Source organism: Equus quagga, chromosome 2 (genome assembly GCF_021613505.1).
Source record: "Equus quagga isolate Etosha38 chromosome 2, UCLA_HA_Equagga_1.0, whole genome shotgun sequence".
Taxonomy (NCBI): domain Eukaryota; kingdom Metazoa; phylum Chordata; class Mammalia; order Perissodactyla; family Equidae; genus Equus; species Equus quagga.
Window position 1 is genome coordinate 91,242,184 of NC_060268.1, and position 27,264 is coordinate 91,269,447.

The following is a 27,264-nucleotide window of genomic DNA, read 5'->3' on the forward strand; positions in this document are numbered from 1 at the left end:
GACTGCAGTCAATTGCCCTCAGTGAGAGGCATGGGAGCCCTAGTGCTCTACACACCACAGTCCCTAAACACCAGCCAACTGGTTAACTTTGTGCTCCACCAAATAAACCATGATTGGTCCCATCCCTGGAGAAAACCAATGGACTCCCCTAAGGACCTGTGCCGGTCACCAACGTGACACCTTTCAAAAGGATAGCTCAATGGGAACTTTGACTATTCATGATACAGGACATATGCACGGACTTCAGGATCCAGCCTCCAGGTAAGATATGGCTCCACGTAATACGAGATCAGGGAACCCATTCTCTTGCCTTCAGACAGAACAACTCTTAAGCAGTCTTGGACAGTTAAGAACTTAGAACACTGTAAAATAATTCCCACACTGCACTCCAGCCCTGCAGAACTTCTCTCAGGTCTCTGTGGGCTACACACACATGCTTCCCACCCTTCCCCTCTGCCCACTCATTCCTCCTTATTCTTCCCATGACTGCCCAGGAGGCCGTCCCTCAGCCTGGACCCGGCTGGGTGCACAGCCCGTGTGTTCCCACGGCACAGCTCCTCCTTGCCAGTTGACAGGTCTGTTTCCCGCCCCCACCCTCACACTAAACCAGCACAAGGACGGTGGCCAGAACTATTTTGATCACCATTTTATCCCCAGTACTTGGCAGTCAAACCACCTCCTCCACAAACATTTGTTGAATGGTAACTGGAAGGTCTCAGGGATCCACTTTAAAGTCTAATAATCCGAAATGTCAAGGCATTCTTCCCACATTGTAACTCCCTGCATTTCAAGCGTACCCCTCTAAGTCAAAGGAGACTGCCCAATACCCGCTCTGTAAGCACACACACACCTGAGGACCATGACTCTCCTCATTCTCCTCTTTAAGTTCAATGACTTCAGTCTCTTCAGTTTCATTGCTCTCAACTCCAAACCCTCTTCCTCTTCTCCCAAATTGCTCCAGTTCAGGCTTTCCAGGGGCCCAGGGGTCTGTAGTTGATTGCCCCTTGGTGACAGGCGTGGGAACTCTGATAGAAAGGTAATCATCCAGGCAGCATGGGGCAGTGAGTGGCTTTAGAATCACATAGCTCTGGGTTCCAACCCTGGCTCCACCACACATTGGCTGTGAGAACTTCAGAGTCCCTTCACCTCCCCAACCTTGTCTGCTGATCAAAACATGGTGTGAGTGAAAGTCCCCACACGGGGCTCCCCTGAGAATCATGTGAGACAGAGCACGCGAACACACCCCACACCTGTGCTGGCAGGTGAATGTCAGCTTCAGGCTGCCCCTTAACCCCAGGACAAGGCACTGGGGGCTCTGCAGAGCCTGGGAAGGTTCCTCTCCAAGGCATGAAGCAGCCTAAGGCCAGGCCCAGTGAGGCAGCAAGGAACAGAGTGGTTGTCAGGCAAAACCTGCCACCTTGTGGTGCTCATGCACATGAGCCCCGTCCACCAGTCGGGAAGCCCCGCCTTACCCTCTCTGCCCCCTGCTGGCTGCCTACTGTGGGGGTGTCCTCTCTCCTCTTCTCACCCCTGTCTACCACAAGGCTTCCTGACCTGGAGGTGTCCTCCCAAACCCCCTAGGCCCAGAATGTTCTCAACTTAGCCCACCAGACCTGTCGTTCTCAAAGACCCCTCCTCTGGATGGTCCTCCCCCTCCTAGGCCAAAGGAGGACCTGGGGGTCTCTCCCCTGACCTCAGGCCCTTCTTCAGCCACTCAGCAGCTACTTGGGGCCTGGGGATCCGACTTTTCAGCGATCAACCGGGTACCTGTACTGCCAAGTCCTCTGAACAAAACCTGCTGCTGGCTCCTCTGCTCCACTTGAGGATAGCTTGGGGCAGGGTAGCTGGTGTGTGTGTGTGTGTGTGTGCACGCGCATGTGTGCACATGCATACACGCACAGGCACCTATTCCTTGCTCTGGTCTAGCAACGCCCTCCCCAGCCACCCCACCCCGACTCTCAGGGGGCCTCCCAGCGCCAGCCCCGCGGCTGCAGCAGTGATTCGGCTGTCTGGGCCTGTTCCTGAGCGTCTCTAGCACCTCTCCTGGGAGCAGGGAGAGCAGTTCCTCCTTCACTTCCTGGGGTCTGAGCAGTGACATTCCAAGGCATATGGGAGGTGACTGATAGCCAGAAGTGACTGGCTATACCCCAGGCTTCTAGGGAGAAGGCAGAGGAACTGAGGCTGCCCTGCGACTCCAGGCAGACAGGCTTTGTCCTGCTGTGTGTGCTTGCAGCCCGGTGAGCTGTGAGCTCTTAATAACAGGGCTGCTGCGACCTTTCGGCTGTGCTCCTTTGCCCCTGCTGGGCTAACAGAATGGGTCAGCAAGTCCATTCTGTTCGGGGTGCCTCATAAGCCTGTGCCTAATGCTGGCTCTGGATTTCCTGGTGCACAGTGGGACAGGGCTGACATGCCCAACCAGCTGGATGCGGTTATGGGACTGACCCGCCACCCACCCATTTTGAGATGGGCTGACAGGAATCCATCAAGGTCCAAATTTCCCATGTCCCTTCCGAAATAGGTCAGAAACACTTGGTTGCCACAATGTATAAGCTGGAAAAGGTGAGAATAGGAGTTGTAAAGGCTAACGATGATACAGCTGAATTCAGGAGAATTGAGGAGCCTAAACATGCCGGAAGGAGGGAAACATTTACTGAGTGTTTATAACAAGCCATGCACAGTGCTAAGTACTTTCACATAAAGTATCACATTGCCTGAGAAATAGTATCGTCTTCATCTTACAGATGAGAAAGGGAAAGAAAGGTTAAGAACTAGCTTTGTACACAGATCTGAGTTCTAATTCTGACCCCACTACCTACTAGCGAGTACCCCTAAGCAAGTTAACCTCCGAGTCTATTTCTCATCTATAAAATAGGGACGATGGCCGTGCTGCTGGTTTGAACATAAGTGTACATTGCAGAGATGGACCCTAGCCCAGTTCCTGGCAGTCAGGGCTCATGCCACTGTTGTTAATAGCGACAGCAGGTGTAACTTACCCAAGGTCATAAAACAAATTCAAACACAGGTTTCCTGATTCCCAACTTCAGTGCTCATGGGGAAAGAAACTGACTGACTTAAACATTTTTTGAGTATGGCCATGAGGCAGGCTCTGTCCTAGGATGCAGAAGTTCAGTTAGGTATAGGACCCAGACTAACAAACAAGTCATGGTCCTATAAAATGCTAAGTGTGGAAGCACAGACCAGGTGCAGGAAAGGCTGAGCAGGAGGTTAACTCTTGAGGCTAAGTTACCAGGAAAACAAGTTTCTAAGAGTGGTAGCATTTTCTCCGTAGTACCGGCAATGTTGAAAAACGAGTGACTGGAAATCACTTGGGAAGGCAAGGACCAAGAGGGGACTAAACATTTGCAGGAGCTTACTGCTGAGCTGGGTGGTGTTTTACACGTTACACACACACACACACACACACACACACACACAGGCATTTCTCTTCTTAGGGTGTTTTATGTTTTACACACACACACACGGGCATTTCTCTTCTTAGGGTGCATGAACACACCTCAAACTGTAACTCCTGACCCCCACATCACACACGTTACTCTTTCCTCCTCCCACTGCTTTCTTTGAAGGCTCCCATCCCCTAAAACACAGAGAACATTACCTCTTACTTTGTTCCCTAGCGATCTTCTCTCAAAGGATAGACTAGAAACAAGTTTTCAGTCACATGTGGCAGCCAAGGGAAGACTCAGACTGGCATTCAGCATGTATAGTCATTTCTACTAGAAAGCCAAAAAAACTTACATTCTGCAAAATCACACTCCAAAAACTTACAAAGCTTCTGGGAAAGAGGGGTTGGAGCAGACCACTGAAAACCACAGAATGTTGTAGCCACAGCACAAAATAGAACCAAGCCCAAAGATGATGCTCCTGGAGTTAAACTCCCACTGGCATGTGCACTGGCCCTTTGCAGCCTTCAATCCTGGGGCTCATGCATCTTCCTGAGATGTGGGTCCTTTGAGATGAAGGTCCTAGCAGAGACCAGTTCCATCAAAATAAAAAATGTGACCCAGGACAAGACCTTCGTCATCAATTTGGTAAAACAAACAGAAGGCTGGCATAGGCACAGCATCTTCCTTTCTACTCAATTTCCCCACACAGCCTAACACAGTGGAAAGGCTGGTAGTGATTCTTGGAGCTACTAAACTAGCCACCACTTGTAATAAAGGAAGCCACTTCTACAAAATTTTTGGCTTTTTTCTTAAGGTATTCAATTCTGTCCCTGAGCACTTCAAAATATTAATGTTCTGGGGAAAATCTTACAGGAACTAACCTAATTTTGGGTTGCCCTGACACCACTTCTCTATTTACCAATTGTATACATGCTATTTCCTATGAAAGAGACAACTCTGTAACAAAATAAACCATCTTATGACAGGTCATTAAGATTCTGGTCCCAATTCCAGCGTGTGGGTTTTTCCCCTACACCAAGCAATTCTCAGACCCCAGCTGGGTGTCCTACAATTCAACTCAATACTGACACTATCTGCCTGGAAAAAGCATCATATCCCACAGGTTAAGGGCTCAGTCCTACAAGACTCCCCACCCCATTTCAGATGCCAACCCTCCAGTCTGGGTCATCATTTGTGCTTCTAACCAACTGGCCATAAATCAGAGGTTCCAGGGACCCCCTCCTTGGGTTCAATTAATTTGCTAGAGCGACTCAAAGAACTCAGAGAAACATTTTACTTACCAGAATACCAGTTTATTATACAAGGATATAACTCAGGAACAGGCAGACAGAGACATATGTAGGTCTAGGTATGGGGAAAGGGCGAGGAGCTTCCACGCCCTCTCCGAGCACCCCATTCTCCCCAAATCTCCACATGTCCACCAACCCCGAAGCTCTTCGAATGCTGTCCTTTGGGTTTTTATGGAGGCTTCATTACATCGGCATGATTGATTACATCATTGGCCACTGGTAACTGCTTCAACCTCAAGCCCCTCTCCCCTCCCCAGAGGTCGGGGGTAGGCAGGGTTGGCTCCCCAGGTTGCAGCCCCTATTCCTAGGTCACCAAGGGGCTTTCCAAAAGGCACTTCATCAATATAACAAAACACACCTTAATTGCTCTCGACACTTAGGAAATTCCAAGGGTTTTAGGAGCTCTGTACCAGGAATGAGGATGAAGATCAAATATTATAAATCATGATATGACATTTGCAAGCTTGTATCATAAAGGGCCATCTGTTTAACCCAGGAGGCTGTCTGCGAGGAAACCAGGGAGTCTGATGGGATCCAGGACCGCAGCCTTGTGGTTGGAGCCACTCTTCTAGGCAGACAGAGGCATGCCTGAGATCCTCGCTTCTTCCACTCACTGAGCCAATGTTCATTGAGTGCCTTCCCTGTGCCAGGCACTGGGACCAGTGGTGACCCAATCAACACAGTGAGGGGTCAAGAGCCCCAACCCAGAGGCGAGAGATCGGCTTCTCCTGCACCATCAGTGCTGCGCAGGAAGACTCTTAGCTGAGGGCCACTCAGCTGTGATTCCTCCGTTTGTAAAACGGAGACAACAAGCTGACCCTGCTTATTTCACATGACTGTTTCAAAACAGATAAGACAGGATTAAATTCTGTTTAAATATAAAATGCCTTAAAAAAAAAAAAGGAAGAATGAATCAAAGAAGAAAGGAAAAAAAAGGAGGAATAATTATTTCCTAGGTTAAACTGACATACTTTCATATGAAGTAGGAAGGGAGGGAAAAAGAAAACGGAAAACAGCTAAGAAACTACACAAAACTATTTTTTTCCCCACAGGGATAGAAGCTTTCACAAAACTCCAGGCTTTTAGAAGCTTGACTGATTTTCTTCTGTTTTTTTCTTCCTGGACCCAGGAAGTCAGCTGACTCACTATAAAGTAATGCAATACTCAATTACCAGCTTGGGAAGAAAGGGAAAGACCCCCTGAGAGACGGCTCTCTCCCTACCAGGAGAAGTCAGTGGTCCTCGAAGGGCCGATCAGCCGAGAATACACAAGGACAAACCCGTTTATTTCTCAGAACGTAGTCTGCTGCTTGATACTCCCTACAAAGATGGGGGAACCACAAAACGTCATTGAGGCCCCAGTCGCAGACCTGTCCGAGCGTTGTCCACAGGCAGCTCAGTCCATCAGAGGTCCAAGAGAAATCTCCTAACCTGGGCCAGGTATTTTGGTTTCAAATAGTCACCCAGCTCCTCCTTGCTGACCCACACATGGCGGTCTTTCTTCCCAGCCTCGGAGAAGTCTCCAGTGAGTAGCAGTGCTTTGAAGAAGAATACTTTGGCTCCAAGGATAGTCTCTGTCCTCATTGCCTGGGGGAACTTGAACTTGTAGTGGCCACAGGGTGCATTTCCCAGGAACTTGGCTTCCATGTTGTTTTCTGAGGGGGGGACAGAATTGGAAGATGAGGATACACCCACCTGTTTACTCTGACTCCCAAACTCACCGGGAGTCTCTGGGAGAGCCATTTCCAGCCAGAGGTCAAAGCAATCCCTGGAAGGGTCACTCCTGAAAGGCCTGCTCTCCTCCCATCAAAATGCTCCCGGCGCAGGGCTCCCAACTCCCTGGGTCCACTCCATGCGCCAAACTCCTGCATTTAGACTGAAGGGAGCAATGCGGTTCAAATATCACCACCTGGGAGTCAGAGCGCAGAGCTTCTGGACTCAGCCCCATCTGCTGAGGAAGGACCAAGACACTGGGTATCTGTAAAGCAAAGTTCATCTGCCTTTTAAAGGGACTGTCACATCGAAAGCCAAAGAAGAACCTGATTTAACTTCTGTAGGGTGAAACATCATAATCAAAGTTAAGACAAAGACAGATAGATAGATAATATCGTATCTGTAATCTATAACAGAGGGTTAATAACCCCTACCCAGCATTTCAAAGGATGGGGAAATGACGCATTAATTACTAAAGAGCATTCAGAAAACTGGCTAGCTAACGAGGAAAAGTGAAGCTGGATCCCTACCTCAGTCCTCACATCAAAAGTGATACCATATAGATCAAAGATTTAACAATAAAAATTTTAAATTTTCCTGAGAGGTTTCTTTATTCTGGATGGTAGTTTCATGGATGTTTAATATTTTCTAAATTTTTCTGTATTTTTTAAGTTTTCATTAAACAAAAAAGAAACCACGACTGCTAAAAAAAAAAAAATGTGGGATACTTTCTGTGTCATTTTTGAGACAGGAAGTCCTAACCAAGACACAAAATTCAAAACTCCAACAAAGAAAAGACATATTTATCTACCCAAAAATCAAATCTGTCTGCAAAGAAAAATGAAGCATAAAAAAGTAAGGACAAAATAGGAAAAATATTTTCAACACATTCAACAAATGAATAATATCTTAAGGTATAAGAAGTACTTAAAAATCAATGAGGAAAAAACCAACAAATCTAAAAGAAAAACGAACCAAGCATATGAACAGGAAGTTCACATGAAGATACATATCAATGACCTATATACTAACTAAAAGATGCTCAATCTTATTAACAATTAAAGAAATACAAGTTAGGGGGTCAGCCCTGTGGCCCAGTGGGTAAGTTTGTGTGCTCCACTTTGGCAGCCCAAGATTTCGCCAGTTCCGATCCTGGGTGTGGACATGGCACCGTCATCAGGCCATGCTGAGGCAGCATCCCACAGAGCACATCCAGAGGCACGCACAACTAGACTATTCAACCATTACTGTGGGGCTTTAGGGAGAAGAAGAACAAGAAAAAAAAAAAGAAGATTGGCAACAGATGTTAGCTCAGGTGCCAATCTTTAAAAAAAAAAAAATACAAATTAAAACAACAACATATTATAACTGAAGTTCAAAAATTTTGAGCTATACATCACTTATCAAAAATAAGGGGGAAATAGGTACTCTCACACTTATCGTGGGAGCGTAAATTAGTTAACTGCTCTATTTGGCAAGAGTTATCAATTTTAATTATAGACACCCTTTGATCCAGCAACTCTGCCTCTAGAACTTTATCCTCCCAAATATATTTATTTGCCCACGTGAGCCCAGATGAGTGTACAAGGATGTCCACTGCAGCTTCACTTGTAAAAGTCACAGCCTGGTTAAACAAACTGCAGTACATGCACACCATGAGACAGCATGCTGGTGTAAAAAAGTGTAAGATATGTGTTTGTGTGCTGATGTACAGAGATGCTTAAAAGTATATAAGAGAAGACAGGAAGGTATGCAACCGTAATATATATGCTCCCACCATGTGGAAAAAAGAAACAGATTAAATACACATATGGTTGTCATTTCCAAAAGGATCCACAAAAAACTGCTAATGATGGTTGCCTCTAAGAAGGGAAAATTACTTCTTATCCTATACTACATTTACTAGACACTGATAACTTTCTCACCATATACAATGAATTGCTTTCTCAATATCAGAAAACAATACCATGACGAGCATTAGATGAGGAATTCATGTATCATGTGGGCTCACCTACAACACAAAATGTCAGCAATGTGTATCTGTGAGCAGAATTATATTAGCAGATAAACAGTTATTATACGTGTCCTCATACTTTTCTGAATTTTCCACTTAATTCTATGAATACGTATTACTTTTCCATAATCTGGAAAAACTGGATTAAAAAATATAATCAGGGGCCAGCCCCACGGCCAAGTGGTTAAGTTCACATGCTCCACTTCTGCACCCCAGGGTTTCCCTGGTTCGGATCCTGGGCACGGACCTAGTACCGCTCATCAGGCCACAGTGAGGCAGCGTCCCCCATAGCAGAAGCAGAAGGACCCACAACTAGAATATCCAACTATATACTGGGGGGGATGTTCTGGGAAGAAGAAGAAGAAAGAAAAAACAAAGAAGAACGGCAACAGATGTTAGCTCAGGTGCCAATCTTAAAAAAAAAAATAATAATAATCAAATCAAGAAGAAAAAAAGAAACAGTTCATTGAGCAAAGAATCTGACTAGGCAGTTCAGGGAAGAAGAAATACAAACAGCCAATAAACATAAGAGAAGATGGCTAATCTCACTAGCAATCAGGAAAATGTTAACACAAACGAGTCATTTTATACTGACTGGATAGGCAAAAGTGAAAGAGAGACTATTTCATATGTTGGTGAGGTCCAGACAAATAGACCCCCCTGTGCACACTCCTGAAAATGTCAAATGTTACATACATTCTACAGGACAAAGGGGCAGCACCTATCAAAAACTTAAATGTGCCTGTCCTTGCCCTTTAATTCCACCTCTGGGAATTCCATCTTGCAGAAATACTGGGGAAGTGTGGCGCTAACCAGGAAGAAATGAATGGACTTTGACTTTTTTATATGTATACTTTTATATTGCTTGACTTTCTCTTTGCCATTTTCATTATTTTATGTTATTTGCCATTTTAATAAATTTGCAACAAATCAACATTTTATACGTACTTATGAAACAATTTATCTTTTATATATTTCCTTTCGCATTTATTTACGACAATGAGAATGTTACAGGAGGAAAGTGTAGTGCCAAGTGGTGCCCCTTCCACAGGTACGCAGGAGGTGGAGCTGACAAGCATCACTCAGGAATGTTTGACATGAGGGAAGCTGAGCAACTGAACACAGGATCCTGGGCAGACATCCAGCTGCCAACTCCTACGTGACGGCTGAGGAAACCAGGAGAGCAGAAGTCCCCACCCATTCCATTCTGTCTCGCTACCTCTCCTGCAGGCTGCGCAGGCCCCTCATGGGAAAGGATCAAGGGGACACGCACAGGCTGCTGACGTTTCTTTAGCAGGTGCTTATGCTGGTAGTGGGGCCAGTAAAAGTGGCTCTGCACTGAGACTACCAAATCAACGTTCAGCAAGTGCCTACTATGTGCCAGGTCCTTTGCTGAGAGCTGGGGTGACGGAGAGGAGTAGATACTGTGTGCGCCTTCAAGGAGCCAGAATTCTGGATGGGGAGAGAACTGTGCTAACAAACAATTACAGAGCAGTGGGGTAAGTGAAAGAGCGTGTTCTCCACTGGAGCTAAAGCTCCCGGGGAGCAGGGGGAGCGTCCTCTTCATCACTGTGACCCCACTGCCTGGAGAGTGCCCAGCAAACGGTCGGCACAGAGGAGATGTCTCTCGCATAAACTGAGTAAGGCACGCACAGTGCTATGGGAGCCTAGAGGGAGCCTTGCTCTACCTAGAGGCTTGGAGAAGGTTCCACCACAGAGGTATAATGTACGAGCTGAGTCTTAAAAGCTGAGCAGACACACACGGAGGAGAAAGCATTCCAGTCAGGGACCAGCACACCTCAAAACAGAGCTGCGTGAAAGACCACGATTCAAGAAATGCAAAAGGTGCGCCAGGTTAGAACTTAAAACATACACTTATAAGCAGCAAGACGGAAGACTGACAAGCTCAGGACCGGAGCACAAAGGATTTATAGGCCATGCCTAAAAGTCTGAACTTTCATGGGAAGCTTTCTAAGAATTGTAGGCAGAGAAGTACAAGGGATTTGCGTTTTTGAAAGCTCATCCTGGCCGCGCCGAAGGATATGAGACGAAAGCACAGGGGAACTTATTTGGCATCTACTTCAAGAGTCCGTTCGAGTGGTTCTCCGCTACCGTGATTTCACTCCTCAAGTAAAATTTGGCAATGTCTAGAGACATTTTTGATTGTCACACTAGGGCGAGTGGGGATGGGTTAGTGCTACTGGCATCCAGTGGGTAGAAGCCAGAGACCCTGCTAACATCCTACAACACACAGAACAGCCCCCAAAAAGAATTATCCGGCCCCAAATGTCAATTGTGCCAAGGTTGAGAAACGCTGGTCTAGTGAGATGTGAAAGGGGTCAGAGCTAAGGTGTGGAATAACGAGAGGAATATTTAGAACAGGCCAGGTAGGACTCGAGAACTTGTGGATGTCAGAATGAGGTCAAGGATGACTCTGAGGTTTCTCGGGTGAATGGGTAAGTGGCGGTGTCAGTAAGCAAGGCTGGAGGACAGGAAGAGAAGCGGGTTGGGAGGACGGGAGGAGCACTGACTCTGAACGCACTAAATTTAAAACTCCCAGTGGGGAGAGGGTGAGTGCAGGGCTGGCACCATCCTGGAGGGTATTTCCGTAGGTCCCAAGACGCATCCTGAATTGGATGCTTGCCCCTGAGGCCAATGTCTTAAGATAAGCAAACAAGCTTCTTTCACAGAAAGTCTGGGTGCTTTTCCATCAGCTGCCACCGCGCGGGACCCTGGGGCGGAACCTAAATCACAGCCAGAGCAGCTTCATTAGCTTCATTAAACAGAGTATCAAATACTGAGCAAAATGGAGTCAAAGATAATAATGAACCAGGGTATCTTCTTCGTAATGATACCAGACAGTCAAGAAATAAAAAACCTCTTCATTTTCAAAGAGACACCCAAAATTCACAGTCAATTTTAGAAAGCAGTGGATTACCTAGAAACAAAGTATGGGCTAAAGAAAGAACCAAGTGTGACAGACCATATTCTAGATAGGACAGAAGTAAAGATACTTCATACCCTTTAAGTTCTCAGAACAATGACGGTGCTTTTAAAAAAAAAGGGATCACTCTACGTAAAGCAGATCAGGAAAAGGTCCATCCTATGCAGAGACAAAAGAAAATCCGCTTCCTCAAGAATCCATAGATTATAATAACCAAATATACGTGGGAAAAAAGAAAACCAAACAGCAAACCCTGATCATTTTTATGACAGTAAATCTCAATAATGAAGCTTTCAATGATGTAAGAATTGAAAAGCATTTTAATCTAAATACAGACTTCCAGAATCCTATCTGAACTAACAGTCTCACTGGTCTTCCAAACGGACAGACAGGAATGCCCCTGAGGCAAAGGCGAGTAGGACCTCCTAAGCCAGCAGGGCCCATCACAGCTACATCCTGTGAGGAGAATAGTGGGCCCAGAAGAAGATCCAGACCAATTAAACCAGAAAAAGTACTAGAATTATCTATTCCCAGGGAGCAGGCAAAACTGTGGAAACCTGGAGAAGAAATGTTTGCATTCACTGGGAAGCCGACAAGTTTTACTAAGCAGAAGCTGAAGCTCTCCATTCTCCAGGCATGACAGCAGTTGTTAAATTCACTGATTATGGAAACTCTGAAGAAGCACAACTAAGCAACATCAGGCCCATTCAAATAGAGGCATGGGAGGAAGAAGGTGCCTACGACTGAACGCTTGAGTTCCAGAAAGGAGGTGATGGCCGGCCAAGACAATCCGCTGAGCCAACCCAGCAGTTTACCAAACTCCCCGGGCTCGGAACTCATCTGAGAAGAGTCTTTGCAAAGAAAGGAGTCGTTGACTGAAGCCTCCTGGTCAAAACCTGTTGACAGACCTACTTTCCCTTCAGAATAAGATGCTGCCATGGTGGATATTATTTGGAGAACAAAAAAGCAGATTTTAGGAGGAAAAAAATTTAACCCACACAAAGAATGGGAAAAAATAGAGTTAAACAAAGCAAATATCTTTTTTATAAGTGAAAGAATTTTCTTTCTGCCATCAATAAAACATGCTATTATAGTAAATAAATAAATAATAAAAAAGAAATAAAGTTTAAAAATCTCAGTGGGACAAGGATAGACTTTCACTGGATCGAAGATTTTTTTCTAGCTGAAATGCTTACAAATATCAAAGTGTCCATTAACCTCTCCACCACCTACTCTTAAAGCTGTCCTCACAGTCAGCCCATAAATCTTCCAGCTGAGACGGAAGTAAGTCTTGTGGGGTTAAGAGGGAGGCAGAGAACTCACCTGAGAGCATGGCGAGGGTTCGCTCCGCTGTTCCCCGCAGGCTCTCCCCAGGCTGCCACTCTGCCTGGGGCAGCAGCCAAACCTCCTGATCTCCGAGCTTTTCTTTGACCAACAGGACAAGGTTCCTGTCCAGCTTCCGGAGCAGTGAGGTTCGGTCATTCTTTTTATCAGCTTCTACGGAGGAAACGGGGTCAGAGGAGACAAGACGACTGTGAGCTGCCAGAACCAAGGGGAGGGGAGTTCTACAGTCTTCCTTTAAGGCAGAGCAACAGTGCATGCCCTCAAAGCACTCAGAATCCAGGGACGACCCTGGCTCATCTCTCTACCTCCAACCTCTTTCAGGGTGGAGTCTCACAACCTTGAGGAAACTAAAATGTAAGAAGAGGAAAGGCAAAGCTGATCTCCTTTGAGGGGCAAAACAGAAAGAAAGCACTTTGAGCCTTTGGAAAAGAAGCAATATCCATACTAACTCAAACACTGCTACTTCATCGGTTTTGACACTATTACTGACTTAACTAGCCCCCACTTTCTCTGTTCTTCAGTCTTCATCTGTGAAATAAGGATAAGAAAATTCAACCCCCAGCTTTAAGAGGGATACTAGTGGGAAAGGCTTAATCTCCCCCACTCTCAGTCTCAATTAGGAGTTAAACTCATATAACATTCATAAAGTTTAACTGAGAGAGGAGGCTATGCCAAGCCCCTTACCTCCCACTCAAAAATAACACAGGCGTCTTAAAACTTGTATGAGTAAATGTGAGGAACAGGGAGATGAATTTACTTTTCTCCCATCTGAAAGCAGTTTTGTTATTTGAAATTATTTGTTACTGAAAACGTGAAGCAGGGGCTAAGCAGCTGTCCCTTGTCTGGGAACCAGAATACCCCGCTTTCCCTTCCTTCTTGCTGGCCTGAAATGCCCACAACCTGTTATGCGAGCTCCAGGTTTGAACTGTAGGAATTTCTGCTCCCACACATCTTCCAAGTCCTGCACCAGCAGGATATTCCGTTCACCATCTTCTTCATCATACAGGTCAGCCTTCCTCTTTGCTAGTTGCTGGGCTTCACTCAAAGCACGGAGCTCATGGTCTGAATACAGGCTTCTCTCGATCTCGATCTGGGAATATTAAAAGGGCAAAAATCTACCCCAATCTGGGAAAATTATAAGGACAAAAAAACGGGCAGAATAAAACACAGATATAGCACACTTGACAGACTCAGAAGTTTACTGCTGAACATAACCAGATATACAACCAAAACACCACAGAGAAAAAAGGGAAAGAAAAAAGGTCACCTGCACTTTGGGCTTGAGTTACATTTGCCAAAATCTTAGAATGTGACTGGAGCTCAAGCCCACTACAAAGAACAAAGGACGGGACAGACACTGCGTGCCCTTTTACACGCTTCTCATGTCACTTTGGGAACAGAATCTCACTCACCGTGGGCTTTCCTGCCTCAGGGAGTTTACAGTTGCTGTTCGTTTTTCCTAGAATGTTTTCCCTCACATTCTTCTCCTGGGAGATTCCTACTCTTCCTTCACATCTCAATTTATTTATCTCTTTCTCAGAGAGATACTCCTTGACACCTCCCATAAAATCAAATTAGATGTCCCTGCTAAACCCTCTCACAGTACCCTGTGTTTTCCTCTACAACAACCGGAATCTGCAATTCGTGTATAGTCATGTGATTATTTGGTTATTGGCTGGCACCCCTCCACTAGACTGAAGCACTCGAGAACGAGACCTGGGTCTGTCTGACTCATCCCCGCTCCCCTAGCACTTAGCACAGTCTCTGTACAAAGTAGGTGCGAAATGATTATCTGTAAAGTGATTAATAAAATATTTGCAGAGTAAATGAATAAACCAAGTAAAAAGCCAGGAAGTGAAGTTTATAGCTCTCAGCAGTTCAGACAAAAATATCGCAGATTCTGGAGAAACATAGCATCCTTCAGTCGCTGTCTTTGGGGATTTAAGACCCTCACAGTCACTACACCCAGTTTTTGCCCCTGTTTCCTCACTTGCCCCTGACACAAACAGACTTTATCACAGGCACCTTACAGATGTGCCCACGGCCTTCTAACACTCGTCACACAAAGACTTTCTCCAAACTCAACTACCTGCGATAGGAACGGAGTCCGTCTAGTTCACCACCGCATCCCTAGTGTGTTGAATGAAAAAGGAGAGCATCTCCAAAGAGCTGCTTAAGGTGACAATAAAGGCCAATGAAAACAAACTGTCTCTTATTAAACGCCTACTACGTACCAAACCAACCCACCAACGTAGGTACCGTTTTGCAGGTAAGTAGACTGAAGTTCAGAGAGGTGGGCCAACTTGCCCAAGGTCACACAAATTAACTAGTCCCGGAGTCGGGATAAACCCAGGTCCACGTGCCTCTATTGCTCCCCAACCGCACCTTGAAGCCGCGACCCGCACCTCAAACCTACCTGCTGTAGCAGAGCCGCCATCTCTTCCTGCAACGGGGTCAGCGGCTTTGAGACCAGCGGTGGCCGCTGCAGGCACATCGCGCCCAACAGGCGCCATGGAGACCCGCTGCTCGAGGGTGCGGCCGCAAGAGCCAGGTTGCGAGAACCCAGGCTACCGGCCCAGAGCCCGTCGAACCGCCGCCAGTCCCTCGCCGCCCCTAACAGAGCCCTCCTCACGGGCGCCGCCATCTTTCCGCCCTCCCACAATGTACCGCGGCTCCCAGCGGGCTCCTGGGCTAATCCCAAATTCCCACAAGGCAGCGCGGGAGCGGCCTGAAGGAAAGTCCTCAGTCCCCGGTACTACTAGAACAAACCACTCCAACATGGAGGGGTGAGCGGAGATCTCATGTGAGAAGATTAGGGAAAAGGGGGGAAATTCTCAGTGGACGCTCGCAACGATAGTTATTATAGAGCACTTAAATGGGAATAAAAAATTTTAATGGAGCTTATGGAGAGGAACCAGGTGACTTTTCCTCTGCACCCTCCCACCCAAGCGCTAGTGGTACTGGCGCCGCCCCAGCTAAGCCGGCTCCGCGGACGCCGCGGACGGGAGCCGACTAGGGTCAATTCCAGTCATGCAGGTTGTAAGAAACGTGGGATCTTGGCTCCTGCGGTCATGGATTTGGCCGCCGACGACCAGGTAAGAGTGATTACCCCCTACGAGCCCACGGCCACCCCCGGGACGGCCCTCCTACCCGTGTCGCACGAGCCACGTGGACGCCAGTGGCCGCGAGGACCTCATTGAGCTTTCCTTCCCCGCAGGGTCGCGGCCGGGGCGCCGGCCCCCGCCATCCACACGGGCGCCTGGCAGCTGCAAGACGCGGCGGCCAAGCCGGAAGTTGAGAAGGCGGCAGCCCCGACCTCGGGCGGCAGCAGCTTCAGGTGAGGGCCCCTGGTCCAGCCCTCGGGGGGCTGCCCACCCTCCAGAGTCAGAGAGCCTGTGAATTGCCAGCTGTGTCACTTGCCATCTAAAAATGGAGATGATGCCGTGAGAGGTTGAGCGGATCACATGAGATGAGCCTTGGCACAAAGAGGGTGCTCGGTGACCGTTTGACGAGTGAATGAGTGAACGTCGGAGGTGTATGGGAGGTGTCAGCCTTTTTTCCGTCTGAAAGGGAGATCAGGCAGACTAACAACCTTCCCGGGCCTCGGACACAAAGCGGGGCCGAGGGATCTACGCTATGGCACAATTATTGTGCACTTTTTAGAGCTGGTCTAAGGTCCTGGGTGGGTTTTGTGCTCAGCCCTAGGGCCCCGCATCTTCCTTTCCGTCAGTCCCACCACCTCTGTGTGCTGAGTGGACGTGCTTCACATCCATTGAACGCACATTTGCTGAGAACCTGCTTGGTGCCAGGCACCATGCCAGGCGCTGGGAATGCAAATACAAAGGGTCGTTCCGCCCCACAAGTAGTTCACGGTCTACCAGGGGAGACAGAGATGCAAACATTTGCACCATAGTCTGATCAAGAGTAGCCTGGAGGTAAGACCTGGTTGCTTGGAAGTGTGAAAGAATGAGCGTCTCACTCCTGAGGAAGTCAGGCGAGACTGTGGGAGATAACGTGGAGCAAAGGACAGAACTGGATGGGAGTTCAACCGGACAAGAGGAAAGGGATCATTCTAGGCACAGCTCACAGTCTAGAAGCGTGCACTATGAAAGAGCATGGTGCGTCAAAGTGCATGTGCGATGGCAGCTGAGGCCAGCGAGTCAAGGAGGAATCAGAATGCTGAGGGTCTTGTCTGTAACCCCGGGGCTTTGACACGGTCCCCGTGGCAGGCAGTGAGGAGCTGCTGAAGGAATTTAAGCCCAGAGTCTGTGGGCATTCAGCGATGTCAGGCACTGTTCAAGGTGCTGGGGACACATCAGTGAATAAACACACAAAAATCCTGCCTCCACGGAATCTTAAGTTCTAGTGGATGGAGAATAACAAATAGAAAACAAGTAAAATGTGAGAGTACGACAGACGGTGAGGGTGCGTCTAGTGTTTGTGAGGAATAGCAAGAAGGCTATGTGGAATGAGGAGTGAAAATAGGAGAGGGGGCGAGGGCTGCAGCAGGCACACGGACTGCATCCTGTGTGGCCTTGTAAGCCATCGTGAGGACTTCAGCTTTTACTCTGAGTGAGATAGGACGCCACTGGAGAATTCTGGATAGAGAGTTGAAATGGCATTGCTTACATTTTAAGAAGTCCCTTTGGCTGCTGTGTTGATATCGAACTACAAGGAAGCAAGGATGGAAGCTGGGAGAAGTCTTCTAAACAGTTAGATGATTTTTGAAGTAATCTGGGCAAGAAGTGATGGTGGCTTGGATCAGGCTGATGGCTGTAAGGGGAGTGTAAATTGTTGGAGTGAGACAATTAGAAAGTAGAACCAATAGGATTTGTTAATGTCAAGTGTGACAAAGGAGCGGAATGAAGGAACCCTCTAAAATTTTGGCGTAAGCAGCTGGAAAGATGGAAATCATTTCTTAAGACGGGGCAGACTGTGGGAGTTTGGGTTTGGGTGGTTAAGTTTGAGATGCTTGATTAACATCCAAACAGAGGTACAAATGTGGGCTGTTAGAAATGGAGCTCAGGGGACAGATCTGGGCTACGGATATGCATTTGGAAGGCTTGTCATATAGAGGATTTTTAAAACCATGATACTATGCAAGATCATCAAGAGAGTAAGTGTAGATAAAGAGGAGAAGAGGTCCCAGACTGAACCCTGGAGCCCTCTGACATTTAGTAATTTGGGAGGTGAGGAAGAATCAGGAAAAGAGATGAAGAAGGAACTTCCAGAGAGGTAGTAAGAAAACCTGGAGAGTTTGGGGGTTTTTTTTTGTTTTTTGGGTTTTTGTTTTTTTTTTTTTTGAGGAAGATTAGCCCTGAGCTAACATCTGCTGCCAATCCTCTTCTTTTTGCAGAGGAAGACTGGCCCTAAGCTAACATCCATGCCCATCTTCCTCTACTTTATATTTGGGATGCCTGCCACAGCAGGCTTGCCAAGTGGTACCATGTCCACACCCAGGATCCAAACCCAGCGAACCCCAGGCTGCCAAAGCGGAACGTGTGCACTTAACCTCTGCGCCACCAGGCCAGCCCCCTAGAGAGTTTCTTTCTTTTTTTTAGTGTGATTCAAGGGCAGAGAAATCAGCTGTGTCAGATACTGCGATATGATAGGCCCATATGCTGATGACAGAAATGCTCATTGGATTTAACATTGTGGGTTGGTTGGTCACCTTGACTAGAGCATCTTTGGTGGAGTGACAGGGCTAAAGTCTGATTAGAATGGGTTCAAAGAGAATAGAAGAAGGCAGGGAGAGACAGCGAGCATAGTCGTTCTTTAAGTGGGTTCTGCCATGAGGGGGGATAGAGAACTGGGCAGTAACTCAAGGAGGCTTTGGGATCAAGAGGTTTTCGTTTCTCAGTTGGGGAAATGATAGTATGTTTTGCTGATGGGACTGATGCAGCAGAGAGGGACAAGAAGGATGATGTGGGGGCAGGAGCATCGCCAGCGTGATGCCCTTGAGAGGCCAACACACAAGTGGAGCATCATAACAGGAGAGAAGGCAAAGATTGCGGGCACAGATGTTTGACAGTGGGAGCTGGAAGAAGCTGATTGCTTCTATTTCTTGAAGGTCATCAGCTGGCAGTGAGGAAGCAGGAAGGAGTTGGAGGTTGGAGGAGACAAAAGAAGATATAAAATAGTCGTCCAGGAGAGTGGAAGGATAATTGAACTGGAGATATGCTGTATGATTGCCAGGCCATGCTGAGGGCCCACTTGATGTTAGAAGTCATTAAAATAAAGCAGTGGTTCTCAACGGGGGGCGGTTTCTGGCTCCAAGGGGACTTTTAGCAATGTCGGAAGACATTTTTGGTTGTCACAGCTTCAAAGACACTATCTAGTGGGGAGAGGCCAGGGATGCGCTAAACACCCCACAGTGTGCAGGACAGCCCTCCACAACAAAGAACTGTCTTGTCCAAAGTGTCACTAGTGCTGAGGCTGAGAAACCAAGGTACGTAGAGAGAGCAGTCGACATTGCTGTGTTTTTCTCTAGCCAGCTGTGCAGATGCATGCACAGGCTCGGAGTGGCTGGAGAGATGGATTTAACCAGGGTTCAGGGTTTGCCAGGAGAGGTCAGTGAAGTAAGAGGGGGCAGAGAAATGAGGGTGTATGCAAGGGAGTAGTCATAAGGATTGGTCATGGGATTCACTGCAGGTCAAGGGGGAAGGGAGGGCATGACGGGTGTGAGGGAAAGTGAACAGGTGGTAGGATCGGGGATTGAAGGGTTCCTTGAGTAAGAGGGGTGGAGGGAGCGGGGGGTGTGCCAGGAGCTGGCGGCCTGAGTGGTGGTGGAAACCACGGTCATGATGGAGTTGCAGGTGTGGTGATGACAAGGGTAGGTTTGACCACAGGAGCAAGTAGCCAGGGTAGGATAGAGGACACGGGATCAGTGGGGAAAAGGAGGTCAAGAAACAGAAGCCATGGGGTTGGAAAGATCTTGCTGAAATTACACATGTACCGATGACGGGAGTAGTGAGCCAGGAGCTATAATCTTTGCGTTTCTCTACACTTATTTGCATTTTAAAAAATGTTGTTAGCCACAATTAGAAAATGGGTTGAAGACCGAGAGGCAGGGCCCTCCCTCTTTGGGAGTAGAGCCACAGCTTACCCAGCCCACGTTCCGGCATCTGCCACTGGAGTCAGGGTCAGTTTGTGTTGGTTTGTTCGGGGATCAGCGAACTCCTTCCTGAAGTGCTCACGGCGGAAGTCAGCCTGCTTCTTAGACCCTCAGCACTGTTTCCAGTCCTCCTGGGCCATTCAGAAGAGACGGCGTGTGTGCTGGCCCCTCGCTGCATTTCCCTGTCTGAGGATGGGCGTGAAGGGGCAGCAGACCAGGGCCAGAAAACTTTCCTTCCTTTTTCTGGGCTTCTTGGGGTGAGCCACTTGTCCGTGTGTACATTGCACCTGGAGGTTTAAAGGACTGATCTTGTCCGTACCTTCAATTAAATGGTTCAGGCTCCAAATCCTTCCTGGTTGAAAACCTTGCTGCACATAAAAGCATTACACGGGTACGTTCAGACTTGAGCAGTCTTAAGTTTTTTGACCCCCAAGTCAATAGGGGAAATAATCAATGGGGAAACGATAATGCTTAAACATTAACGTCATCTCGAAGCCTCGTCCGTTTTCTGTCTCAGTGTGCAGGCTGCTCAGCTGGCCGCTGCGGAGGGAGTGAACCCTCTAAGATCGGGCCCAGCAGGAAGGAATACACTAATGCTTGAATACTACTGTTATTGTTTTGTTTTTTAAAAATATCTTGGGGCTGGCCCCGTGGCCAAGTGGTTAAGTTTGTGCGCTCCGCTGCAGGCAGCCCAGTGTTTCGTTGGTTCGAATCCTGGGCACAGACATGGCACTGCTCATCGAGCCACACTGAGGCAGCGTCCCACATGCCACAGCTAGAAGGACCCACAACGAAGAATATACAACTATGTACCGGGGGCTTTGGGGAGAAAAAGGAAAAAAATAAAATCTTTCAAAAAAAAAATAAAAATATCTCTAGGAAAGCAGGTAGGGCTGGGGAGGACGGTGCTCAGATAATAGTGCATTTTCTGAACAAGAATCCTGTGTCTCAGAGGCTGTGGGGGTCCAGCCCGGATCTGATCTGTGTGTGTGTGTGGGCACAACAGCACGGTCACTGGCTTCTCAATGGCTGAGCGACAGTCGTGTGCATTTGGGTTAAAGAAAGCACGGCTTGGTGAGCCAACTCCCAACTGAGGCAGGTCTCCTGGGTCCAAGGCCCGACTTCCCTTGCGAACCCTGTCCCCCTATTTGTCCCTCGGCTTCTCCACCTGAAAATGAAGAGCACTGACCTAGAGGCAGCCAGAGAACAGGCTGGGCTGAGACAGTGAAAGAGCTTGAACTCAACACCATGTCTAGGCCGGTGTTCTCAACCCTGGTTCACATCTGATTCCCCTGGAGTACCTTAGAAATAGATTCTCGCGTCCCATCCAGAATTCGGGGTGGAGCTTACACATCAGAATCCCATGGTTCTGCTGTTCGGCCAGTATGGAGAACCCCTGGTCTGGGATAGGGGTTGACAAACTGGAACATAGTCACACCCATTAATTTACTGTTGTCTGTGGCTGTTTTTGTATTACAGTGGCAAAGTTAAGTAGCTGCAACAGAAACTTCATGACCAGCAAAGCCTAAAATATTTACTCTCTGGCCTTTGACAGAAAAAGTTTGCTGGCTGCTATTCTGATTTTTTTTTTAAGTATTATTAAAATTATTTTGTCTTCTTCTTTTTTTTTTTTTTTTCTGAGGGAGATTCACCCTGAGCCAGCATCTGTTGCCAATTCTCCTCTTTTTTTGCTTGAGGAAGATTAGCCCTGAGCTGACATCTGTGCCAATCTTCTTCTTTCATATATATATATATATATGGGTCACCGCCACAGCATGGCTGATGAGTGGTGTAGGTCTGCACCCAGGATCCAAAACCACAAACCTGGGCCACTGAAGCAGACCATGCTGAACTTAACCACTAGGTCTCGGAGCCAGCCCCTATTTTGTCTTTTTTTCTAGAGAGTCAAGATATCATTTGTGTGTGATGAAACAAGAAAACAAGAAATGCCTTTATTTTTTAAATTGCAGAAAGAGCAGCCTATAGAAGATTGAAAACAGTGATCTGGTTATACTACAAGGGATGGGGAAGCTGGGGACTGTGGATTAAATTTTCGTCTCCTAGTCGAAAGTCACTAGGTGTGTCTACAGTCAGCAACTCGAGAAACGGCCGCTTGAGCACTGTGTTTCTGGCTACAAGCGGGAGCACCAGAAGGACTGGGGGCCTCGGGGGCAGGCCCAGGGGAGGGCTGCTGCTCTTAAGTATGAGTTCATCTGTGCGGTTCGATTTTTTTAAAACCGTGTGATGTGTTTCCTTTTTTATTTAAAAAAAAAACCAGCGAATTTTATGTAAAATGTTTCTTCTACTTGCAGCATTTACCCTCCAATTCCAGGACAGGAGAGCTCTCTGAGGTGGGCAGGAAAGAGATTCGAGGAGATCCCGATCGCACACATTAAAGCATCCTACAACAAGTAAGTGGGAGGGAGGCCTGGCGGGCCAGGGTGGGCGCCTTCCCCTTGGCGCAGAGGGCGAGCCAAGGCTGGCTCTGGGCGCCCGGCTGGGGTGCAAGTCAGGTGCTGCGTTTTGCGTGACAGCTCATGCAGAGGTCCCCCGGGCTCCCTCCTTGTTTCGGGAAACCACCTCTGTCTTTATCAAGTTTATTGAGTTGGGCCTATCATAGTGATAAGATTTCTTTGCTTTCCTTCAGAATAGTATTTCCTGGTCTGTTCAGTCGTTGGAGAGAGCGTATTTAGGGGCAGAAGGTCCCTCCATGATGGCCTCTATTAAGTGTTACTGAGTCCTGGGGGATAGGGGATGGGTGATATATAAATAAGGTGAGAGAGATGATTTCAGGATATTTGATTTATTAACAAACTAACCAAAATGTAAACCTCCAAGTAAGTCTTGTCCCTTTGAAGTACTCACCTTGGGCCACAGTGCACTGACCTCCAGCCTTGTGGGGCTAAACGTGAATGGTGATTTCTGTGACAAGACTAGCGTGCTATGTGGCTCACACACGGGTGCCAGGGGAGCTGTGTGTTGGCAGCAGAAGCCTTGCTGATGTTAGTGACAGTTTTGCAGGCCAACCCCCACGATTTAGAGAACAATACAAGAGACTGTTGGTCGTCATGGATAGAGCGTGGGGCACAGGTGAGATGCCCTAGGATTCGTTTCTGCATCCATCTGATAAGCTCAAATGAGAGCAGCTGGATTTCTTTTTCTTCCCTTCTCAGGGTAATGAGGACAGAGGTTAGCCCTCTGTTTGTTTTGTTAAGTGTCTATGGCCTGCTCTGTAGATCTCTGCTGAGGTTGTCTCAGGACAAGCAATTCTCTTGGCTGTCTGTTCAGTAGAGAAAACCCAAGAAGCCCTAATCATAGCCATAGCCAGGCCAACAAAAGATGGCCCGCCCCAGGGCTGACCACCCCAGGAGGTCTCTTCATAACCCTCCGCCAGCACCCCCTTCACTGTCAATGCTGCAGAGCTCTTCAGACCAGAAGACGGGACGATGATGACCCCAGGGGAGATGGAAAACACGTCTAAGGATTTCTTGAAGTCATCCTTCATTTTAATTTAACTTGTTAACGTTAGAGATGATTAGAAAAAGTTTCACTTATTTAAAAAAAATTTTTTGGTCATAGAATAGAGTATCATAAGCATTAAAATTATCCAATATGGTAATATTGCTAACTTTTTTGAGGTATGATAATGTTTTGTGGGGCTTTTTTGAAGAGTCCTTATCTTTTAGAGATATACGCTGAACTATTTACAGGTGAAATGGTGGGTCTGGGATTTGCTTCAAAATAATCCGTTAGTTGGGAAAGAAGGGAGTAGAAACAGGGTCTGTAGGTGAAACTGAATTGGATATGAGTTAATAATTGTTGAGGCTGAGTGATGGGTCCATGGGGGTTCAATACTGTTCTGTTCACTTTTGTGTATATTTGAAACTTTCCTTAAAGTTTTTTTAAAAATTACCTGATGTGAAACATCTAACTTCTTAGGAAAAAAAGCCAAACAAGGACATCAAATCTAATTTAAGCATCAGCTACAGGGAAGACCCAGGAGGCAAACGTGCCCCCTTCTTCTGGGTGACACCCAGCCCCCCTCAGATCATGAAGCCTCTCTTATGCTGTAGCTCAGGCTGCTGTAACAGAGTACCGCAAACGGCGCGGCTTAAACAGCAGATGCTTCTTTCTCACCATTGTGCAGGCGGAAGGCCCAGATCAGAGAGCCAGCACAGGCGGGTTCTGATGAGAGCTTCTCAGTGTCCTCACATGGTGGGAGGGCCGAGGGAGCTCTCCGTGTCCATTTCATAAGGGCACTAATCCCATCACAAGGGCTCCACCCTCATGACCTAATCTCTCCTAAAGGCCCCAACTCCAAACACCATCACGTTAGGAGTTAGGATTTCAACATGCATTTTGAGGGGGCAGAGACGTTCAGTCTGTAACAGAGCTCTCTTTAGTTTATGTGACTTGTCCGTTTTCAATGAGGCTTACAGGATAATTCTGACCCTTCCTGATGCCTCCTATCGAGTTCAAAACACATGCATCCGATTAACCCCAAGTGCAAGCAGCTGGGTGTCTGTCTCATTCAGGCTTGTGGGGGCATGGTTAGCACTGTCCGTCGTTTCCCTGGTCGGTCCTCATATCCTCTGTGCCACGCCTGCCTTCCCAGCACGCAGATCCAGGTCATGTCTGCCGCGAACCAGCCGCTTGCCCGCGCCTCCTGTGGCACAGAGGGCTTCCGGAACGCCAAGAAGGGCACGGGCATCGCAGCCCAAACGGCAGGCATAGCCGCCGCGGCGGTAAGTGTGTTCTCTGCTCCCTCTGCTGCGTGCTCCACCTGCTGTGTGGCTCATCCCTGGGGGGAGTTCTTGAACTAGCTGCTCAGAAGCAGTTGGGTATTTGCCAGCTCTTGGCAGACGCTAACACTGAGGTGGTGCGAATGGGTCTGGTGAAAAGGCTTCTCTTTTCTCCTTCTCTCAGTTTCAGTAGAAGTGACACACTTGCTGTTCACTCCAGACGCAGTAAGAGCAGGTGCTGAAGGCTCAGTTTACAGATCAGGCGAGGGGCCGGGGTTGGTGGTATGTCGGCTTGGAGAAGGGGAGCTATGGTGAGGTCTCCCGTGCAACAGCGGTTTGAGTGAACTGTTGCGGGCCTTTCTAGCAGTGAACTGGCAGTGGACTGCTCAGGGTGTGTTTATCGAGCGTCTGCTCCATGCCAGACATTTACATCTATTGTCCTGGACCCTCAGGAGACCCTGGTACTGCCCACGTTTTGAAGAGCCAGTCGAGATCAGAGCATACGGCTCGCTTGGAGCTGTGCAGCCAGTTCCATCCCCTGACCTGACCCCAGGCTGGCGTGGGACAAAGCCTGTGCGCTGTCCGCAGTAGCACAGGCCTCACCGAGGGTCACACTCTGCCATCCAGAGCATTTCCTGAAGGAAAGCCCTGACCTTCAAACATAGCTCAGGGCCCCAAAATATTGATTGCTGTGTGTTAATGATCATCAAACTGTGCTAAATGTCCACCAGTGGACAGATTATAGACACTCAAAAGAAATACGTCAGCGTTAACAGTGGCTTCTGCGTGGTAGGTCAACATGACCTCTCTGTGTTTTCCAGACTTTCTATAGTGAACTGCCTTTATAATCCAGAAAGAAAGATTTAACTATACCTAAAAGTTTAAAGTGATATGGTAACACTTTTTAAGTGGGTGTTTAGGCTCAGCCTTGCAGTCTGGGGACCTCCTCATGGCCTGAAATTCTGCCTTTACCCACCTGAGGCGAATCTGAGCGAGATTAGAAATCTCCATTAGGTGGCAGTGCTGTCCTGAGCTAAAAGGCATCCCAGTTGACTGTAAACCTGTGACCTGACAGGTTCCATGCTCTCTGCTGCTGTCTGTCCTGCACTGCAGCCGTCTGTCCTGTGCTTCCTTCCCTGTGCTCCGCCTGGTCACCTCTGCAGGTGCCTCTCCCTGGAGCTCGTCGCCCTGTTGCCCCCGCTGGGAGTACGAGGCCAGTTGGAGCAGTTCTCTCTCCAGAGCACTAACCACCCTCTGCTTCTCTCCAGAAAGCTGCCGGGAAGGGCGTGACCCACATCCGAGTTGTGGTGAAAGGCCTGGGGCCAGGGCGCTTGGTAAGTGTCCGTGAGTCCCGTGAGTCTCCACCACGTGTGCTCGCTGCTTTAGTTAGTGTGAGAGGCGGGGCTTGAGTGCAGAGTCAGGAGAGTGGGAGGCCCTGTAGTGGATTTCCATGATGGCTTAAAGTTTCTTTCTGTTGTTCTGATCTACTAAGCTGCTCAGAACAAGCCCAGGTCACTTAGTTTAACTCATCGGACACTGACTGAGTGCCTGCTGTGTGCCAGGCACTGGGAAGAGAAAGGTGGTCCCTGGGGGCTATCAGTGCCCACTAGTGAGGGCAGTGGGAAAGCTTGTGCCCAGGGTGCTGGGAGTCCACTGGTGTGATCAGGAAAGCTTCCCCAAAGAGATGACATCTCTACTGACTTTTCAGAAATGATGAGGCGTTAGCCAGGTGTAGCGGGAGAGGGACGCTCCAGGCAGAGGAAACTACAAAATGTAAGGCGCAAGGTGTGTTGAGGCTGACAAGTAGTCTTTGTTGTTAGATCGTAAAGCTCAAGGGGGGAGGTGGCAGGTGCAACTAGAGAAGTGGACAGCACTGAGGACTCGGTGAAGGGGTTTGGTTGGGAGACTTTTGTGAGAATAGTGTTGGGATGGGAGGTCTCCAAGCCAGAGAGCCTCCCCACTCTCCTCCCTCCCCACCCCACCCCGAGCCCTGTCAGGACGTGCTGGGGCTTCGTTTCTGGGAGCATGCCATTCTCCTGTTCCTTCTGCTCCTTCCAGTCTGCCATCAAGGGACTGACCATGGGGGGCCTGGAAGTGATCTCCATCACAGACAACACCCCCATTCCACACAACGGCTGCCGCCCTCGGAAGGCTCGGAGGCTGTGAGGGGAAGGAAGCCTGCACTGCACCCAACCTCAGGTCACACCTCTGGCCGGACCTCGTGGATCACGCTGTCAGAGATCACAGGCAGGAGGGGAGAGGTTGCCCCCTTACGTGGTCGCCTCTGCTCCTGCCTTGGGCTGGAGGTCGCTGTGCACTGAAGTGAAGCCGCGCCTCTCTGGGACACAAGGGGAGCCCCAGGGCAGCTGTGGCTCAGGCTCCAGCCAGTAAATGCTGCCTCTGCTCTGCAAAATAAAAACATCTCGACCATCTCTAGTAGTTTAGGAGGTTTTTGCTTCCAGAGTTGCAAACAGTAATCCCTGCTTCCCCTGAAAGAGAGACTGACTTGAGGGGAGACCCTGGATGGCAGGGTAAAACGTCAGTGTGAGCTGCCTTTTACCAGATGCTTCCCTCTTTGGTTTCAGATATTTCCTTTTTAGCCCCTTATCCAAGGTTTCCAGAGCTCATGTAGCAGCTTTTGTTACTAGCTTGTAATTTGGCCCCCGATTGAGAGCTGCTT

General features: G+C 48.1%; 2 protein-coding genes across 2 annotated transcripts; one reads left to right on the top strand and one right to left on the bottom strand.

The window, feature by feature from the left end:
- Positions 1-4,709: 4,709 nt before the first annotated feature.
- Positions 4,710-15,396, bottom strand: MRPL46 (mitochondrial ribosomal protein L46). The gene is made up of 4 exons (XM_046654431.1): positions 15,145-15,396; positions 13,629-13,818; positions 12,708-12,881; positions 4,710-6,368 (listed from the first exon to the last, which is right to left on the bottom strand). Exons 1-4 carry the CDS (start codon positions 15,370-15,372, stop codon positions 6,118-6,120), a joined length of 843 nt encoding a protein of 280 aa, XP_046510387.1. The 5' UTR covers positions 15,373-15,396; the 3' UTR covers positions 4,710-6,117.
- Positions 15,397-15,673: 277 nt separating this feature from the next.
- Positions 15,674-27,016, top strand: MRPS11 (mitochondrial ribosomal protein S11). Its single transcript, XM_046654432.1, has 6 exons — positions 15,674-15,823; positions 15,946-16,065; positions 22,155-22,253; positions 24,458-24,587; positions 25,853-25,918; positions 26,643-27,016. Exons 1-6 carry the CDS (start codon positions 15,759-15,761, stop codon positions 26,748-26,750), a joined length of 588 nt encoding a protein of 195 aa, XP_046510388.1. The 5' UTR covers positions 15,674-15,758; the 3' UTR covers positions 26,751-27,016.
- The last annotated feature ends 248 nt before the right edge of the window (positions 27,017-27,264 follow it).